General features: G+C 39.7%; 1 protein-coding gene and 1 long non-coding RNA gene across 2 annotated transcripts; one reads left to right on the top strand and one right to left on the bottom strand.

The window, feature by feature from the left end:
* The first annotated feature begins 602 nt into the window (after positions 1-602).
* On the top strand, positions 603-9,974 carry LOC5522111 (guanine nucleotide-binding protein G(i) subunit alpha). The gene is made up of 9 exons (XM_001641705.3): positions 603-958; positions 5,184-5,226; positions 5,635-5,776; positions 6,241-6,398; positions 6,860-6,988; positions 7,262-7,391; positions 7,530-7,683; positions 8,793-9,016; positions 9,186-9,974. The coding sequence occupies exons 1-8, from the start codon at positions 841-843 to the stop codon at positions 8,981-8,983; spliced, it is 1,065 nt and encodes a 354-aa protein (XP_001641755.2). The 5' UTR covers positions 603-840; the 3' UTR covers positions 8,984-9,016; positions 9,186-9,974.
* Positions 9,975-13,323: 3,349 nt separating this feature from the next.
* LOC116604580 lies at positions 13,324-15,504 on the bottom strand. The gene is made up of 2 exons (XR_004291121.2): positions 15,149-15,504; positions 13,324-13,775 (listed from the first exon to the last, which is right to left on the bottom strand). It is a non-coding gene; the product is annotated as an uncharacterized LOC116604580 (long non-coding RNA).
* Positions 15,505-17,403: the final 1,899 nt, after the last annotated feature.

The following is a 17,403-nucleotide window of genomic DNA, read 5'->3' as shown; positions in this document are numbered from 1 at the left end:
AGTTACGTTCTCTTTGTGTTGAACCCCTCTCCATTTTTTTTTTTTTTTTTTTTTTTTTGCAGCCTCGCCTCTCTTCCCTCACACCCCAGCTGGATTTCTCAACACCACCTCGATGACCCTGAGACAAGCTAAAATATATATATTGTTTAAAGTACGGAGCAGGGGCGTAGCCAGGGGGGTGGCCTAGGCCCCCCCTTTTAGCAGCCAAAAAAAATACAGTAAATGTATGAGAAATTATCTTAAATACAGAAGAAAATGCCTTAAAAGCCCCTTTTGGGCCCCCTCCTGTTAAAAATCCTGGCTACGCCGCTGGGAGTTGTTTTTGTTTTGTTTTTTCCTTTCTATCCGGTAAATAAGCCATCACTGAACATTCAAACTGCAAATCAGAATTTCGCTTATTTATACGACAGCAAATTACCCAATGACATATGAGAGGAGCTACTAGATAGACGAAATACCATTCTTATATCTTCGCGAATCATCGAATTGAATTCATTGTTCTTCTCAACAAGATTTTTTGTTTTTTGTTTTGTCGAGAGCGTGACAGTCATCCGGGACTTCTGAGTACCAGGCTACCCAGAGTACCCTGCGGCCTGTTTGCTTAGTGTGCGGGCGTGGTTGTAAGGTTCTTACAAGAAGCGCCATTACCGTTCGGACGAGCGATCCTCAAAAAAATCTTTATGGCGGACTCATGAGAACAAAATCCTTATATTTGGCGACACGGAATTATCTTCGGACAAATATTCTTTAGTCCTGGCCGGCCGTAAAACGGGTGTTATCGCTGTAGCTTTGTAAAAGCTTATCGCAAAGACCGAGTGGCGAAGTCGACCATTTCTGATCATGGGTTGTACACTGAGCGCCGAGGATAAGGCGGCTGCAGAACGCAGCAAAATGATCGACAAAAATCTCCGAGCAGACGGCGAAAGAGCTGCGAGAGAAGTCAAGTTATTACTGCTCGGTAAGTCACTGTTGGAAATGCTAAAACCTGAAGTTTACCTCGACGATCGCGAGTCAAATCGATCGCGAGTTAAATATTCAGGTCCTGAAAAAAATATGTGTTTGTTTTTGTCAAGAGTTGGTTGGGTTTCGTTCTTACGCTGGGATCAGGGGATTCTGACAATTTCTAGAGCCTCTTTATGGGTCTCGTTTCGTTATGGAAGCGAGTGTTTTATGTCTTGTCTGAGAACTCTATAGCCTGAAGTTCGTAGAACGTGCAGCGACTTGTAGACAAGTTGTTCATAACAGCATAGCAACCTCCGTCTTGTTTTTCCTGTTTATCGATAATTATACCCAAGATCTTTCTCAGGAGTAGACCTTTTCTTTATTTGGGGCTTATGTTAGGTCTCGGTGTTGGGATTTTATAGTTATCGATATAAGGTTTATGCAAGGGATGTTTTTAAGGCTTTTGGATACGTTGTCATCTCGAACGCGCAGCATTCAATTTCAAAACATCAATCGGTTAGTTCTGTCACTTCCTTTCTCGAGCTGATTGTTTCTTTCCCAGTCCAGAAAATAATGTTCCTTTCCCAAATAGTTGCCCATTCGAAAAATGAGGATTACTAAGAAATGTTAAAATTGTGATATCATCCAGTATGTATAATATTCCGAGTAAAACTCGTGTGGCGCAAATGACATGCAGATCTTTAAGGATTTTTGTATTTGTCATAAGCGCCATTGACATGGTGTATTTCTCTACTATCTCTGCACAAGTTCGATCAGATCACCGATAAACACTACCCCCTTTGCCGTATCCCGTTCGATTCTCCTCATAGTCCGGACATTTAGCTGTCAGTTTCGTGGCCGATCGAACGTTCGATCAAACAGCATGTTTCGCTTTCCATTGTGCTCAAAATAACGTGCATGGGTGGACGTTGATTTCGACTGCGTGTTCATTTTAAACAAGAAACGACTATGTTCTATGTTTATATGATTCCTATTGATCCGTGTATAGTTGGTTTTGCCGCTCGTGTGTTTTTAGACGACAAAAACCCTAATTTATTCAGCATGCTCACGATAAGAGAGAAACGGCGCTAATTCGCAACGGATTGAAATATTCAAATTTATCTACTTGGAAATTTCCTTATTCGATCGATTTCTCGTGATATTCCCCCGCAATCTCGAGATTTATGAACGTGACAGATTTCTGTTTTTATTCGGTATTCTTTCGGATCTGACAAGGCACATTGCGGCCCTGAAGATTTATTTCCTTCATCACTCACTTCACTGTGAGCAAACAATAACTGAAAGGGTTAAAAATATAAAAATCATTATACACCTCTTTATATTTTTTCTGATAAAGCTCTCTATGTTTTTACCAAGAGTTCTTCTTCGCGTTATCTCGATTTCATGTTACCCCCTTAATACAAAATGGCCTTCACCAGTCGATGTCGTTAATCGAAGTCCTGTTTAGTTGTGCGTATTTATAAACACTTTTTCAAGTATTAGGATTTCAGTTTATTCCATCATTTCTACCTGTGAACGCGCGAGTTTTTCTTTCTAATCGTCACTCAATTAAACGTACATATTCGGTGTGCTCGGTAATAGTTGAAAGAACTGTCAAATTAGAACTAGCCAGTCTTCCTGAAGACAAACATACAATCGCAAGCACATACATCGGATTTGTCGTGCTTGTTAATCTAATGGCTTATGAATTAAAATGCCTTTCGGTTTACCCTGGTTTGTTTCGCAATTATTTCATCCCAGCGCTTTTTAAGTATTAAGATGTTATTGGAAATAATAAACGTCACAGATGCCTTTCAAAATATGTTGTCTTCAACTACATGTCTTTTGAGTTTGCCAGAAATAAAACCATTACATTCGTAATTTTATGTGATTGCGACCCTAGAATTTTTATTTCCCCTCCTTGAATATTACATGTCATGACAGAAAATGCACAATGTTTTGGTTGCGTTATAATGGTTTGGATAAGTGAGAAATGGTTTAACACCTCAGTAAATTTGTTACATAAATTCATTAACTCTGTCCTGTTATAAAACCATGGTTACCAGATTGGGAGAAACATGCATGTAGAGATTCAATGCCTACTACTCACATCAAACTGTTTTGTTATTTCTATTTTGACCTTATACCATAATTAGACCTTGATTTATGTTTATTTTTTCGTTTGAAAACAGCAGTATGACTTGCCATCCAGTAAAATTTTACCTCTGTTTTTTGGTCATAGTTTCCTGATGGTGGTTTTTTTGTGATCTGAACCTTGGCCATCATCCCATTGAAATCCTAATCGAGATTTATATGGTTCTCAGTGAAATTACTTCACTTGCCAAACAATCAAGGAAGCAAATATTTGTGTTTAAGTTTTTCTTGAGTCAATGTTTTTTCATTCCAGTCTTTGATTGTTTATCAGATTTATTTCCAATCTGCTGTTGAAATCCCTTGGTCACATGCTTTTTTGCCTCAACATGTGTCCAATATTATGTTAATCTTAACCACAAGGCATAAAATAATTTATGACCTCACCCTAGTGGTTTATAACAATCTTGATCTCCCTCTAGCTTATTGGTGGGGGAAAGTATCAATTACTTTATCAACTTATTTTTGTTGCTACTTTTATAACCTCATGGCTGTGTGGTGAAGTCGGTCTTTATTTAGATCTCTGTCGCTGCTTCTATATTGTGAAATTGATCAATTCCATCTTTAATGATATCTACCTTTTGAAATTCAAAAAGGCTGTTGTTCAGAATAAAGAGTTCAGATGTTATGTAGATAACTGTCTAGTGGGTGTTCCTCCATTGCACTTTAAATCTTTATGTTCTAGTTTTGAGTCCACCCTTGATTAATGATTAAGATATATAATTCTGGGGTTTGTCCTGTTTTGAGATGCTCTCTAGTACTAGTTTATCCCTCTTATTTGGCGACATGATGATTTGGTATAATCTGATCAGCTAAAACAACATTTAAATTATGATAATAAGATTCAGTAATCTGTTCTGAGTTTCAAATAGGCCTTTGTCAGGTTTCAGTATATACATTTATAAATTATTGATCATTTCTAAATATAGAATGTTGTCAACAGACTGTCTGTAGGTCCCTGTGGGTGTGAGTGCATGATTCATGAAATTAATTTCCCTCATGTGATAACCTGTGGATCTTTATCTATTTTAGTCTATAATTGCATATCTAATAAGTTTTTTAAGGTCTTATAGCGATTTTCATTGGGTGTCTTTTTTATTACAATTTTGTAATCATAATTTTTACGCATTTAAATATGTGCCAAACTATGAGATTTTGAAATCTAACTCCAGATTATGGATTATGGTCAAATACCTGGAGCAGATAACTGTCTTAGGCGAGGGGAAAGTGAGGGGAAAGATAGGGTTGTCAGGCTTCATCCCATTACCAAAATAAATGCACAAGATGGCATGCCTTTCAGAGATAGACGTTATTCCAGCATTACATAATTAAAGCACAGGCATACTGTACCATTTCCATTGCCATTTTCTGAACTTCCTCCTCTATTGTTTAGCCTCCTTTTACAGATCCAGAGGCAGCTGCTTAATAGTGGTACCAGTGTAAATCATCAACCACTTTGTAATGATAACATGATTTTTCAAGGCTTTATTTAGCTCTGTGGACAGTATTTATAGAAAATTTATAGGGTACCAATGTGTTACAAATTGTGAACTACTGTGTAATAATAACATGATTTTATGTGCCTTTTTTTGCTCTGTGGAAAGTATTAATAAAGAATTCATTAGAAGTCAGAACAGCCTGCAACCAAATATGGGGTACCAAAATAATTTCCATGATTTTACATAGTTTTTGGTATATACCTTTGGATATTTGTTAAAATTAAATAGATACTGTTTCACTGCCACAATAATCTTATTTCAAAGATTGAAATATTGGGTAAATTTAACTCATTTTTTATCATGAACAAAAAAAAACTTAATGAAGAAAAGACTGGGTTTTTTTAATTTAATTGCATTTGTCATTGTTGTATGTTTTGCTTACAATCTTATTATGAATAATTCATGTGATAATCTTATTATGAATAATTCATGTGAAGTAAAATGTAAATTCATGTGAAGTGGAAATGAGCACTCAATCTTCAATCTTCGAGCAATCAATTGAAATTCTAAATTCACTGATTTAGGATTTCAATGTTTACACCATATCTAGTTTAGTGTGATTAAATTCTCACCTTATTTTCATCTTACCAGGCGCTGGTGAATCTGGAAAGAGTACTATAGTCAAACAGATGAAGTGAGTAAACATGGTTAATCATATTTTCCTAATTTTATTTTTATTAAAATTAATAATAATATTAGTTATTAATATTAATTATTATTTTATTATTAAAATAATATTAAATTATTAATATTAATTATTAAAATTAGCAGTTTGCAATTTTTGATGGGTTTTTTAGTCATTTTCCCTAACATTTAAAACAGAGCTCTCTAGTATAATGTAATCACTGTTTCATACCTAGCCTATATAAGCGAAATGATCTTTTGTGCTTAGACTTATAATCATGTTTAAAAGCATCGAATGTTTACTAGGGCATAATATCCTGGATTTTTCTTAAATATTTTGTAAGAAAAAATAACTATAAAAAGGGTATAATCTTTGTTTTGTCTTTTGGTGCTTATGCATTCTTCTTTTCTCCTGTAGAATTATCCACGAGCATGGTTATTCAAAAGAAGAGTGTACACAGTACAAACAAGTAGTTTACAGTAACACCATACAGTCTATGATTGCCATTATAAGGGCAATGGGGACGCTAAAGATAGAGTTTGGTCATCCCGATAGAGCAGTAAGTACCACTGACTTGTACCCTATGAAAATTCTCATTTCAGTAGAAAACTAAATCCCCTTGAGTCTCAGTGAGCTTTTAGGGCTTGACCAGGAGGACTGTCAGGGAAAGTCACAGAAGTGTAGATTTGTAAGACAAACCTTCTTAATTCCTTGCTTGCTAAAGGTAGCCTAAAATCCTATTTATATTTTCGCTTGAACTAGATAAGGCATGACCTTGCAATATGTATTTGCTGAAAACATTGTTGTTGGTGAACAACAAGTTTAAAAATTCTTTTTTAAATTGAAGTTTTAGTCTTTTTTAGAATGAATACACACTCTAGCACAATGGTTGGATTTTTTTTTTTTTTGCTTCACTGTCGGCTTGTTTGCTAATAGATAAGAAGAGGTATTTTCTTTATTTTTTCATCCCTACTCCCTATAAACAAATCACTTATTCTTTTATTTTTATGTATCTTCTTTCAGGATGATGCAAGGGAAATGTTTGCATTAGCGGGAAGCATGGAGGATGTTAAGTTTACGTCTGAACTCATATCTATAATGAAGAGGTTATGGTCAGATTCTGGGATACAGGCATGCTTTGCCAGATCGCGAGAGTACCAGCTCAATGACTCAGCATCATAGTAAGTTAATCGAATGGATAACTGCTGATAACTACATCATCTAGTATGAATGAAGTGTATGTACCTATGTGGGTTACACTTCACTGCAAGTGGTCAGATGGCAGAGAGACACAGTCTTGAAGTTTATAATTTAAATACTCTGCCCACAATCCAAAGTATTGATGTCATTCAAGTGCTTTCCTTTAAAAGCTGTCAAAACCAAGACATTTTTTGCAAGCATTCATCCTCACAAATATAAAGTAGTTTATTCAACAAAAAGTTGCAAGAAAATAGGTTCAAAACATTAGACAAACTGTAGGTATCTAACTGTTAAGTTCCACTTGACAGGTTTGAGAAGTAACTGACTGAAATAACTGATATTGAGAATTGGTTTAGCATAGCTTATTTATTATACAGATCAATGTTTAATGGTCTGTATAGTGTTGTGTTTCTGATATGTTGTGTACTTTGCTTTGATGCAGCTATCTAAATGCACTGGATAGACTGGGGTCTCCAGACTATGTCCCAACAGAACAGGATGTGCTAAGAACAAGGGTTAAAACGACTGGAATCGTGGAAACACACTTCACATTCAAAGACCTTCACTTTAAGTAAGTTCTGCAGCTCTAAGAAATGGTAAACTGTGTATGCCAAAAGTTTTTATTCAGATGTTTTCTTATCTTGTAAGCACCTTTTCTATTGTTTACATCTCTTTATATTATGTTCCCAAACACAAATAACCAATCTGACCAAAACGCTCCTGTATTATGGTTCATAAAAGGTTTAAAACATTCTTGTTATGCCTGTAAACAAGTAGTAGCAGTAATGGAATTGTCTGTTTTCTCTCTGTAGATATTTTTAAACTTTTAATCTTTGTACAATAGGATGTTTGATGTTGGAGGCCAGAGATCTGAAAGAAAGAAGTGGATCCACTGCTTTGAGGGTGTGACAGCAATAATTTTCTGTGTAGCACTTAGTGCATATGATCTCGTACTTGCTGAGGATGAAGAGATGGTAAGGTGTTATCTTATACCTCATTATGTTATTATCTGCTCTAGATCCAATTTTTTTTGTACTGTTGCTGTCTCCATTGGTGTTCTTGCATTGGTAAAATGATTCTTGCACTGATGATTATTTTTATGCTCTTTATAGAACCGAATGATGGAGAGCATGAAGCTGTTTGATTCCATCTGTAATAACAAGTGGTTCACAGACACGTCCATTATTCTATTCTTGAACAAGAAAGATCTCTTTGCCGAGAAGATCGTCAAGTCCCCTCTAACCATCTGCTTCCCAGAGTACACAGGTACACTTGATAACTTGATTTAATGGATACTTGATATGCGAACAATTTCTGTAGGCCGTGTAGCCAGGGGATTCGGAGGATTAAAGAACCACCCCACTCGACTGGGAGGTCTACTCACATGAGAAAATATCTCCTATTATCATTCTCATGTTAATATTGAGTATACCGTTTTGAACCCACTTGCTCAAAATCCAGGCTACAGACCTGATGATCCATATTTTGAGCTTTGACAAAAGAAGGTAATCTTGGTAGAATATGGCATATTAATGTACCCTTGTTTTGGATCTTAATGATGCAGAACTTTCACCTATTTATTAACAATACCGCTTTCGTTATTTAAAAAGGGCTGCATTATAACCTTATAAAAACCAATGGCCCTCATATTTACTGCTGCCACCATAAGTAAAACTACGGCCGTGATTTATTTTTTGGTAAATTCTATTATCAAAGCAAGCTGGTATGATGTCACTTTAACATTTATCCAAAGTTGATCATGGTTGTATTTCTGGTATTTTAAAGTGTCTTAGGGCACAGACGTCCTTTTCGTGTTATGCTCCAAGTGCCAACAGATTCTAATAAGCATACAACAACCCTCTTGGTCCATATGCCGCATTTGCATTTAGAACGGCACACGATAGAACGAGGTTTACCCTATGACCTGAAATGAGTGAATGCAAGTGGGCTACTTGTAAATAGTTGATGATATACTTAGTTCCCTGACGGACTTCCTCTTCACCACTCAAACTACATGAACATACTACTTGAGCTACAAGTACCGAAATAATCACATTTTTCCTTAAGTTTTGATGGCACTTTACTAAATAGTTTATGGTTTACTGTAAAGTAATTTATATTCCAGTTGTTAAAGAGTCCTAAATTTAGAGGCAAATTATTTCTAGAAGTTTCAAAATAACCATCTAAAAGCAACGATTTATACGTTATTTACCAATTCCATTTTTAAATCTTGCGATAGCTTTTCCGAATCAACCGATGGAAATGGATGCTTTCTTCCACTTGGTATTTTGTGAGGATGACAAAATGTCGGTTGACAGAGAACCTGTAAGTCTCTACTCTTGCTTTCTTATGACCTTCCCGTCTTGCATTCACAGGCTCAAACACGTACGAGGAGGCCGCCGCCTACATCCAGATGCAATTCGAGAACCTCAACAAGAGGAAAGACACCAAGGAAATTTACACGCACTTCACGTGCGCAACAGATACCAACAACATTCAGTTCGTGTTCGATGCTGTTACTGACGTCATCATCAAGAACAACCTGAAGGACTGCGGTCTGTTTTAATGATCAACGTCAACAAGGAGATCTGGATGAACGGTCAGTAGTATAGATGGGCAGTTTAAGGCTACGTCACGTGACCATTTAGGGGCACGTGATTCGATAACGCATTTTGATTGGGGGATGTTGGAGACCCTTTAGGTCGGGCTGATGAATGTGCCTGCATAGTTCATTATCACTAACCAAAACTCCTCCCTTTTCTTTTTAGAAGCGGCAGAAGGCAATAACGTGTACAATAAAGCCATTTCGTGTACAGTGACGAATGTGATAGATAGAGATTACTCGGCTCGTTTTGATATTATGTGACAGTCAGTCGAGTAATACAGATCATTATCATATTATGTAACAATGCGACTACCTTGTGAGTAACTCTGCCTTGAAGCCATTCCCTATCACGCCCGTGATTGATAGATGACAATATCCCCCGGGACATCTCTGATCAAACATTGAAAAAAAAAAGCTACTTAAAAAATCATCTAAGGAACCTGTCAATCACTAGCTCAGCCTCGAAGTTTGTCTAAACTCTATTGTGTTTTGTAATAACAGACATATTTGATCGTATTGCGAGCTGTTTTTTTTATATATATATTGATATTATTTCATGTGTGAAACCTATCTACAAATATTAAACCAAAAAAACCGTACAGTTATGATTTGCCCAAAAATAAGAGTCTCGTTCGAGATTGTGCTTCGACACTGTGATGACATCCCTTTAGCAGTTTTTGATTCGAACTGCCTGATGGAACGTAGTCCCAGTCCCTTTTGGTCTGCTACATAAAGAGCGGGGCCTGGGATCTGTACGAGCTTTCTGTAAAGCCGGTTATCAGGAGGCCACTTGATGAGTTTAGATGAGAGGAAAAAAAAGCTGTGTCTGAAGTTACGCGCAGCATTTATTTACAGTAATGTAATTATAAGAAAATGTAATGATTAATAACCGTAGTCAGACCTTCCGGATGATTTTGTCACAAAGGAGTATTAAAATATGATTTTAAACATAGTAGTTGTGTTGTCTTTGTCAAAGTAGATGGAGTCGATTACTATTTCGGCAGTACAGGGGAGGTGCCCAGCGTAGCCTTCTCTAGTGAGGGCCTGCTCCAAGATTATACGGAATACACCATGGAAAAACTTATTTAAAAAAATACCACCTACTTTGCTATGCTGAGTGGTCTCTGGCTTCTTGAAGAAGTTAAATGCTCGTTTTAGTACCCAGGGTACCGGAGGCTCCAAGGTTCACTACTAAAGAGAGGCGATAAGGGGTATCGTTTTAGCGCGCAACTTCCAATAAACGCCCCGTTACGAATAAGCACCCACCCCCAACACACGCACATTAAGCGTAAAACATAAATAAGTCTTCCAATTAGCGCCCCATCTTGCCACTAAAAAATATTAGGGCCCGGTTCCTAGAAAGCAGGTTAGCGCTTATCCACGGATAAATATTGTTATCGAGACATTTGATTGGATAACAAACTTATTTAACTCTTGGTTAGCGTTAACCTGCTTTCTAGGAACCCAGCCCAGGGCGCTAAGGTGTTTATGGTTATAATTCTGTAGCTTTATGGAACTAAGAAGTATTACTACGTGGGTCGTAGGGGGGGGGGAGGCGCATAGCCAAATGGGGCTTGTTACGCGGGGTTGTGTTTAAATCCACAATACTGGCGGTCAAAGTATAATAGCCTGCACACGAGAAATAATCACCAACGGGTTTCTCGATATTACGATGCAAATTTTGGGTCCCATATATTGTAGCTTAGATAGTCTTTAATAGTTTTTCTGGCACGAAAACACGGAGTTTTTCCTGCAGCGCATTTTCCCTATCCCCTGCGTAGCGCATTATCAAAGATGGCGGCCGTGATACGGGAAGTCCGTGTTTTCGGGGTTTTCGTTCCGGAAAACTTATCAAAGCCTACAGGTAGGCCACATATGCGTTTGAACAAACAAGAACACAAAACGTCGTCCATGCAGCCGTCGTAGTTTTAATCGGATATTTTTAAATATTAAAATCTTAAAAGACTGAGACTAACTCGGATATTTGCGCAAGAGCTACTGGCACTACTTTTGATTTAAGTACACGCACACACCTCATCAAGCGCTGATAGTTTTGTGGGAATTTTAAGCAAGCCCACACACCTTTTCCGTATTCTCTACGAAGTATTCTTTACTTCGAATATAAAGAAACAAAAAAAAAACGGACAACGGGGTTTCCCCTTACTTGAAATCCGCGTAAGCTAGAACTGCACAGGGATGCGGATGACTCGTTACTAGGAATGTGGGCACGGAAGGAGATGGTGCGTAGCTAAGACTGCACAGTGGAGGAGAGGTGGCGCGTAGCACTGTGCAAAGGGCGAAGATGGTGCGTAGCTAGGACGAGGCGCAGGAGAGGAGAGGTGGCGCGTAGCTTGGACTGCACAGTGGACGAGAGGTGGCGTGTAACTAGGACTGTGCGCTTCGAAGGAGAGGTGGCGCGTAACTAGGGCTGTGCGCATTGAAGGAAAGGTGGCGCGTAACTAGGACTGTGCGCAGTGAAGGAGAGGTGGCGTGTTGCTAGCCTGTGCGCAGCGAAGGAGGGGTGGCGTGTTGCTAGCCTGTGCGCAGCGAAGCAGGGGTGGCGTGTTGCTAGCCTGTGCGCAGCGAAGGAAGGGTGGCGTGTTGCTAGCCTGTGCGCAGCGAAGGAGGGGTGGCGTGTTGCTAGCCTGTGCGCAGCGAAGCAGGGGTGGCGTGTTGCTAGCCTGTGCGCAGCGAAGGAGGGGTGGCGTGTTGCTAGCCTGTGCGCAGCGAAGGAGGGGTGGCGTGTTGCTAGCCTGTGCGCAGCGAAGGAGAGGTGGCGTGTTGTTAGGACTGTGCGCAGCGAAGAAGGGGTGGCGTGTTGCTAGCCTGTGCGCAGCGAAGGAGGGGTGGCGTGTTGCTAGCCTGTGAGCAGTGGAGTAGAGGTGGCGTGTTGCTAGCCTGTGCGCAGTGGAGTAGAGGTGGCGTGTTGCTAGCCTGTGCGCAGTGGAGTAGAGGTGGCGTGTTGCTAGCCTGTGCGCAGTGGAGTAGAGGTGGCGTGTTGCTAGCCTGTGTGCGGTGGAGTAGAGGTGGTGCGTTGCTAGGACTGTGCACAGTGAAGGAAAGGTGGCGCGTAGCTTGGACTGTGCACAGTGGAGGAAAGTTTGTCTGAGCTAGAACTGTGCGCAGGGGGGGGAGGTGGCGCGTAGGTTGGACTGTGCGCAGTGAAGGAAAGGTGGCGCGTAGCTAATTGGTATGTGCAAATTGAGGGGAAAGGTGGCGCGTAGCTTGGACTGTGCGCAGTGAAGGAAAGGTGGCGCGTAGCTTGGTATGTGCAAATTGAGGGGAAAGGTGGCGCGTAGCTAGAACTGTGCGCAGTGGAGTAGAGGTGGCACGTAGCTAGGACTGCACAGCGAAGGAAAGGTGGCGCGTAGCTAGAACTGTGCGCAGGGGAGGAAAGGTGGTGCGTAGCTTGGACTGTTCGCAGTGGAGGAAAGGTGGCGCGTAGCTTGGTATGTGCAAATTGAGGGGAAAGGTGGCGCGTAGCTAGGACTGTGCACATTGAGGGGAGAGGTGGCGCGTAGCTTGGACTGTGCGCAGGGGAGAAAAGGTGGCGCGTAGCTAGGACTGTGGGCAGTGAAAGAGAGGTGGCGCGTAGCTAGGATTGTGCGCACGAAAGGGGATGGTGCGCAGTGAAAGAGAGGTGGCGCGTAGTTAGGACTGTGGGCAGTGAAAGAGAGGTGGCGCGTAGCTAGGATTGTGCGCAGTGAAAGAGAGGTGGCGCGTAGCTAGGATTGTGCGCACGAAAGGGGATGGTGCGCAGTGAAAGAGAGGTGGCGCGTAGCTAGGATTGTGCGCACGAAAGGGGATGGTGCGCAGTGAAAGAGAGGTGGCGCGTAGCTAGGATTGTGCGCACGAAAGGGGATGGTGCGCAGTGAAAGAGAGGTGGCGCGTAGCTAGGACTGTGCGCAGTGAAAGAGAGGTGGCGCGTAGCTAGGATTGTGCGCACGAAAGGGGATGGTGCGCAGTGAAAGAGAGGTGGCGCGTGTTAGGACTGGACGTTTTCAGTGCAAATGGCGATGAACTAATGACAGTTCTACGACCGAAAGGAATTATTATCCCATGATATATTTCTACCAAATACAGAATAAAATATGTATGAATCGCACTATTATCTATCGATCATGTATGGTTCTGGCATAACTTGAGTCACATTAATTCTTACGAATAATTTGTGCCAATAAGGACTTTTCGCTCGTAGAACTGCCATTTTGACATTTGTTATTCACAGTTTGTAGAATTCGACCTATGATGGTGGTCGGGCTCAAGGAATAAGTTAATCAGTCACAAAACTACATAACATATTGAAAAGCAAGATATTTCATTTCATTTAAACTATTCATTTCAGTAAAATAAGCTTCTTTTTACAGCAAACTGGAGTAATAGCACCGATAGTGAGTTCAGCCTGGTTTTATCACTACCACTCCTCTCTTGATACTTCCGGCGTGGACTTCACTCTCAGAAAACCGACCACTCCTCGTTTACCTCCCGACTGGTAATCGAGATCACTCGGAAGACACATCGGGTAACACGGAAGAAGTTTCTTGATTTCGTTCGGCGAAAGTTGAGCGATACCTCGTACTCTTAGCATCTTGTCTGATTCCTGCTGTGAAGCAGGCCAATGGTCTTGTCGTCTGGAATCGTCTAGAAGTTTGGCATATACTGTTTTCAGATGCGTGGAAGGCCGCCCTGCTACAATTGCCGCGTGAAGTAGAAATGCTACTAAAATAGCAATTAATTGCGACTTGCAATATGTCTGCCATAAAAAAAACATGAACCTATAAGACTTCACAGAAATGATAATATGACCACGAAATAGGAGCTTAGTGCAGGGGCACGCATGTCTCCCCCTCCCTTCTTCCCTCTCTCCCCCCGCCCTCGCCGCCAAAAGCGAAATTTTTATTGAAACAATAATATCCATGCTTGCGCACCTCACCCCCCTAAGCAAATCTCGCCCGCGTTCCTCACCCCTCCTAAGCCAATCTCGCCCACGCACCTCACCCCTCCTAAGCAAATCTCGCCCACGCACCTCACCCCTCCTAAGCAAATCTCGCCCACGCGCGCGAGCCCCTCAAGCCAAGCCTTACATTGGTTATACGTAGCGCGTATGAGAGCCGCTTTGGCTTGAGACACTTCAATAATACAACCTTCAAAACTTAGCTGTCTAGCTGGCGAAATACGCATGATTTGCAGGGAAAGAATAAAAATCGTATCGTATTTTTCATTTTATTTTTCCCGTACTAGCAAAAGCATTATTCTACTTCAATAAAAAATAAAAATAAAAACACAATGAAACAGGAAGATTATTAATCTAAGTGTTTGAAAACATAGTTATTTAGAGTTGAAAATAGCGTCCAAGAAAAAGGTTTAATCAAGAGATACTAATCAATATAACGAGAGTTGCGCAATGTCTGTTAAGAGGTTCTTCCGCACATGAGGTCTGTCATCAACCGCACAACATCTGCACAACATCGCATCGAATGCGAAAATGACCAATACTATCAATAACAGATACTTTAAATGATAAGCTTTTTCCATAAGTGCGACCTTCCGGCCATACCGCCCCTCCCCCCCCCCCCCCCATTTTCTTGACTGCCGAAGCAGTCTTTGTTTTATTCTTGTTTTTTTTTATTACTGCGCATATCTCAAGGGAAAAAAAAAACAAAGAGCAAACATTAGCTAAAAGGGAGGAAAATGTTAGAGAGAAAAATTGGGCAGGGCAGAAATCATATGAAATCGACGTTTCCTATGAAGCGGGTTAAAATTTTGAGAAAATAATTCAAACCTTTGGATGTTGAAATCTGTTAAAGAAGACGTTTTGGCCAAACCATCGAGATATATTGCAAAAGCATGAAAAGAATATATCTTAATTTGGTCTTTATTTTAATATGAAAGCTTTGGGCCCTTGATAAAGTTTGAAAATGCTTTCCAAACTGTTAAAATCGCCATAATAAAAACGATGCTAAATGCCCCAAACAAGCTTTGAAAATTATCTGTTCTTCTCTTATGAAATCAATTACCGGAAAAGAGAAACTTGTTTAGCAGAACAAACAAACGATCAAAAAACTCCCTTAGACTTTAAGATATAAAAAAGTAATAGTTTCTGATTTCTTTACTGTAGCAACTTACCCTTTGTTTCATATCTGTGACTGTCTTCCGTAAAGTTCGTGCTGCACTGTTTGGCTCAGTTGGTACGGTACGCAGGTACCTCCTCACGGTTTAACTTATCTCCAGAGCTCTATACTCAAGCTTATATGGGCAGAGTATTGAAACAGTACCTTTGACGTCAGTGAATAAATGAAGGAATATCAGCGTTTTGCGGAAATAGAGGTGCTATTGTAACGGCGCGCGCGCTTTGCCTTTCTTCCCGAGTACAGGCGTCCGCACAGATCGACACAAAAACGTGAAGGGAGCCAATGTAATCTCACGGCTCTTTCTTCTCCCTCCACATTGGAATCTCATTTTTCAACAACGGATGTCTGCGTAATATGAGTCCACGACATTATTTTGTAATATTGCGTATGGGCAGGTTTACGCCCCAATAGCAAGCACTTGAGTATCTTCCTTGATCTTTATGTTTTCCCCGGAGATAGAGACATGAAAAATAGAAATATTAGTCCTAGTGACGAATACTGTCAGCACTAGGCAATTTCTCTTTTATTTTTTTCTTTGGGGCTAATTTAGCGCTATTATAATACGTCTTCCTCCATTTCCCTTAAAACAGCCCCAATCGGAAGCTCAAATACAACACAACAAATGATTGAAGTACGAAACGATAAAAACTCTAACATTGAATGCGTCATCATTGCGTGAAATCCCTCCAGTACCTTGGGAAATAGCCAAACTATCGCCAGAAAAATCCTTTAACCCTTTTACATGTCCTGTTGGGATCAATGAATAGGATTTAAGTGTAATTATTGATCAAATAGGCCACAGAGTGGTACGAGTTAAACGTTTAACAAACGTTTACAAAGCCACCGAGGCAGCTGTAAAAAGAACATCGCAAAAGCAACCTACGAAACAATATATTCTATTAGCTCAATGAGTTTAACATTCAAGAAGGTCTTTGTTCGTCTCCATGGGAAACTTAGCTACTGGATCAATTTTCTTGGGGTATTTCCGGGTTATATTGAATGGCACAATCTTTTTAGGGAGTTTTGTCCTTGTGCGGGTACTTCCACAATAGTCAACTTTGAAAAAAAAAACAATACTACTGACTCCTTTCGGTATCTTTCAAGAGCCCAGGAGAATGATTTAGTATGTTACCACAATAGATAACGATTTTTACATTACTTTTGGGGTGACATGGGCACTCTTGACGAAATCAAGATAGCAGATTTCGAAATTTGTTTTCTTTTCGCTTTAGAAAGCTGCAAAAGCAAAATATTTCAAGTCAAAATAAAGAATTTGACAAATGAAAAAAGGATATACACTTCCCGAGAGTTGACAGGAATACAGTTACAATATGATTTCATGTTTTTTTATTATTTTGTTTCGTAGTTTAAAAATACCATTTTTTGTCTCTCTAACTAATCCATAATAAAAAGGAAAAAAAACCTATAAATTTAGAAAGAAGCTAATTATTTACCCTGGGTGCCAGAGTCTTGAGCTTCGTTCGTTTACTATGCGCCCTTTACTGACTACGAGGAGCGAAGCGCATAGAACGAAGCTCGAGACTCTGGTACCCAGGGTACTAGTTATTGAGCTCCAAGGTAAAACATGTGAAAAACGAGAAAATACTGAAGCATTTCGCATCTATTACATTTTATGTGATATAAATGTTACAGAGATGTTATAAATGTTAGATAGATGTTATAAATGTAAGAGGGATGCTATAAATGTTAAGAGAGATGTTATGAATGTTAAGAGAGATGTTATGAATGTTAGATATGTAGTACGTGCTTCGCAAGAGTGAAAAACAAAAAGAGAAAATTGGTGCTAAGCTAAAGGAAATCCCTTGTTCCTACTTTTGACTGACTTACAATCAACTGATCAGAGTGTGTTGCGTCCCATTCAATTAATCAAAGAAAAGTTTTAAATTACAAAAGAGCACAAAGGCATAAAAATACGCTGAGGTATGTTTCACAGGTAAAAGGAAACCTCTTTATTACCTTTTAATATTATTTCGCAGCAACTATCAAAAAGAAGAACTATATAATCTATGACGTAACTGAAATAGTAAGGTAAGAAGGGTTTCCCGATTTTGCTGACATAATTACAGCCTAATTTGGCAAAACACCAGCAAAGTATTTCCCCTTTTCGTAGAAAAACATTAACTCGTGTATTATTGTCACTTTACAGAATTGTTGAAACGTTTTTAAAAAAATTGTAGAAATGTCCTGATGAATTTATTCAGAGTTCATCTAAACAAATGAATTGTACGA

This window comes from Nematostella vectensis, chromosome 10 (assembly GCF_932526225.1).
Source record: "Nematostella vectensis chromosome 10, jaNemVect1.1, whole genome shotgun sequence".
Lineage (NCBI taxonomy): Eukaryota > Metazoa > Cnidaria > Anthozoa > Actiniaria > Edwardsiidae > Nematostella > Nematostella vectensis.
The sequence above is the reverse complement of the archived record's forward strand: the minus strand, read 5'-3'. Positions and strand labels throughout refer to the sequence as shown.

What these genes read in the sequence shown, in the direction of transcription:
- LOC5522111 (XM_001641705.3), top strand. Translation starts at nt 841, where the DNA reads ATGGGTTGTACACTGAGCGCCGAGGATAAGGCGGCTGCAGAACGCAGC. An exon ending in CTCAATGACTCAGCATCATA is followed by an intron (nt 6,399 to 6,859) that starts GTAAGTTAATCG and finishes GCTTTGATGCAG; the next exon opens with CTATCTAAATGCACTGGATA. An exon ending in TTCAAAGACCTTCACTTTAA is followed by an intron (nt 6,989 to 7,261) that starts GTAAGTTCTGCA and finishes TTTGTACAATAG; the next exon opens with GATGTTTGATGTTGGAGGCC.